Source organism: Humulus lupulus, chromosome 8 (genome assembly GCF_963169125.1).
Source record: "Humulus lupulus chromosome 8, drHumLupu1.1, whole genome shotgun sequence".
NCBI classification, from domain to species: Eukaryota; Viridiplantae; Streptophyta; class Magnoliopsida; order Rosales; family Cannabaceae; genus Humulus; species Humulus lupulus.
The window spans coordinates 4,050,208-4,053,201 of record NC_084800.1 but is presented as its reverse complement, the minus strand read 5'-3'; the positions used below and the strand labels follow the sequence as shown (position 1 = coordinate 4,053,201).

General features: G+C 41.8%; 1 protein-coding gene across 1 annotated transcript; it reads right to left on the bottom strand.

Moving 5' to 3' along the window:
* Positions 1-869: 869 nt before the first annotated feature.
* On the bottom strand, positions 870-2,644 carry LOC133794219 (U-box domain-containing protein 8). Its single transcript, XM_062231437.1, has one exon. The coding sequence runs from the start codon at positions 2,216-2,218 to the stop codon at positions 1,109-1,111; it is 1,110 nt and encodes a 369-aa protein (XP_062087421.1). The 5' UTR covers positions 2,219-2,644; the 3' UTR covers positions 870-1,108.
* Positions 2,645-2,994: the final 350 nt, after the last annotated feature.

Below are 2,994 nucleotides of genomic sequence, written 5' to 3'. Positions count from 1 at the left end.
AATGTTCTGAGTCTGTAGATTCCATCCCAGAGAAAAATAATAATGTTACTGCAGAAGTTCTAGTACAGAGATGTTGATGCCAATTGTTTTAGAACCAGAGCACAAGTCGAAATGTGGTCCATAAATAATATAGGACCCCTAGCACAAAGTACAGTTAGGGAGTTAAGAGAACAACAACCAAACCAAGTTGGCTTAAAGATTGCTCATCAACTGACCATATGATCTCATGGTCATACCTAACTAGCTAAATTCACCATCCAGCACATTGATCCAGAAAGAAGGATTCTAACATACCAATATTAATTCTCAATGTGCTCTGTAACCGAATCAGATATATCTTGGACACTAATTTTTCAATAAAGTTTCTAATACATAACTGATATCATCCCTATAGTCATGCATGATTTACGGAGATAGGAATTAGCAATAAATTATTGATTCATATAATAAAAAAAAATCTGTGACCACCTAGTACCTTATTTTCTAAACCCAGATACCGTATTGGCCAACAACATCGTCTAGTCTCCAACGAAACAAAGTTCACAACTAATTAAATTCAAAGCAAGATTGTACTTGACCTACCTTCCTTAATACAGAACTGGTCCAAAGTGAAACAGTCTCTTAGAGACATCTAATTCAAGCTAACGGTCTTCATTAACAGAACATAAGTTTGAATAAGATTTCTAAAACGGTGACTAATCCCAAGAGATAATATCATTCAAATCAAGCAATAGCCGCAAAAATAAATTATGAACACTGCTAAAAGAATTGAGAAACGATAGGTGCGAGAAATCTCAATGAATTGCGCCAACCAGATTGCCAAGTAAGACATTTTGAAACTTCCAATAAAATAGCTAAGAACAGAAAGCTAGGCCAACTTTTGCAATATTTATTTAGAATGTACAACATACAAAGAACCTATCCCAATCAAAATCTAATCTTTTTCCTTTTTTGTACAAATAAAAAACTATTACAACAAAGGTAACAAAATCAATAAAACAAAAGCCCAACTCACCTCCACTGGGTGCTAAACCAACCCCGCAAAATCGACGTGCATTCAGATTTAATCTCCGAATATAATCTACCACAGCTGTTGATTCGATTGCTTTCACCTCATGGAGTAGTTCCCACTAAGAACCTGAATCAAATTCGAAGCATTTCTTCTAATTTTCTCATTATCATCATCCAACAATCCCATACAAAGCTCCAAAACCCCTTCTTTTCTGGCTTCTAGACATGTTGCTTCGCTATAACAACATAGCGAGTTCAACGTTAGGAGTGCATACTGAATACCCCTGGAGCTACCATTCTTCAAAACTCTAACCAAAATCCTCACACAACCATTAAAGCTCACCATCTCTTCTCTCCCTTCTTTGCACTTAGCCAGTAGTCCCAGAACTTCCACGGACCTATCAAGCCCAGAATCGGCAATCCTCATCAAAATCGGGACCGCCCCACATTGCACAGCTCGCCTCCGATTATCAGGGAATGAACAGATAGCGTAAAGCGCCGTGGCTGCTTCCCTCTTCTCTCGGCCTTTACCGTCCATGAGAAGCGAAACCAAAGCCCCAATCGCATATGGGTATGCTCCAATCGTAGCTTTGTTCACTTCCACTACCGCCAAGCTCGTCAGCATGGTGGCCGCCAAGGCTCGACAATTAGGCGACCCACCACCAAGCAAAGCCGCCACGATTCGACCAATTGCGCCTTCGGCCACCAAACCCACCTTGTTATCGTCGTCCAGACTAAGGTTAATCAGCAGAGAAAGCGCTTTCTCTTGTAGGGTCGGATCGTTCGAGCCAACACACCTGAGCACGGCGGTCACGGCACCCGACTCAGTCAGCTTAGACCGAAACGCAGCGTCCCGCTTCGAGAGCCGGGTGAGTTGGTCAAGCGAGTCAAGCTTGGAATCGAGCGTGGAAGACGGCGAAGTAAGCGTGGAGATTAGGGCTTGAGGTTCCCGGAGGGGCTGATGATGTAATTTCAGAGGGGAGACGAGGGCATAGTTGGAAATCAAGCTCCTGAGAGCGTGGTTGGGGATGAGAGAAGGGTATTCAGGGAGAGGCAGTTTGGTAATTGGGCAAGTCCGGTGGCCGTCGTCTAACCACCGTTGGATTGAAGCCCGGTCAAATGTGTGACCCGAAGATAGTATAACCGGGTCAGACATAATCTCGAGAGAAATCGGGCACTTGAAATCGTCCGGGAACTGAGTCGCCATTAACTTGACTCGTTCGTTGTTCACGAATTCTTACTCACAGTCTGGAAAAGCGAAAACAAAAGAGGTTTATGAGGTTTTTGGTATTGCTGGGAACGACCTCTTCATCGGCGAAGCTTTTTCTAGCTTTGAAGACCATCTAATCTAGAAGCACGCCAAGGCCATTTTGTAAACGTTGGCAATCGAAATTACAAGAATGCCCTCCAAATCGACTCACATTTCTGTGCTATTCGTTGAGACGAAATCCCTATAACACCCTCATTGAGTAGAACAGTGTGTTCCGCAATGGAAGGGGCAATATGGAGATTGCAGGTGGGTCTACCTAGGTTTCTTTATGCAAAACGTACTTTGCCGGGCAGAAGCAGTGGGCGCCGGCGTTGGGAGGGCTTTCTTTTCAAACGGAGAAAGTCATCATTCTATCAACTTTATCATTAATGACAAGAAAAGCCATGTCCCCCGTAGATGCTTTCTAGGGGTAATTTTGGTATTTCATTTTCAAACCCTTCAACGGCTGCGTCTTTCACTGCCACTGGGACAAATTGAACTCTCAATTTCTTTTTTATGAAATAACAATTTTTTTTTTTCGATACCACCCCATATTTTACATGTTGAACATGAACTGGAAGATGTAGTTGAACAAAAATGAGAGTTATTAAGGGCACGTTGGCAAATATACACAATTTATTTTTAAATATTAGTTTTCTTTTTAAATATTATTAAAAATAAATGGTTTGCAAGTTACCAAACAGAGGCAACATTGGTAGGCAAAATAATTTATT

Coding starts and splice junctions, on each gene's coding strand:
- LOC133794219 (XM_062231437.1), bottom strand. CDS start 2,218: ATGGCGACTCAGTTCCCGGACGATTTCAAGTGCCCGATTTCTCTCGAG.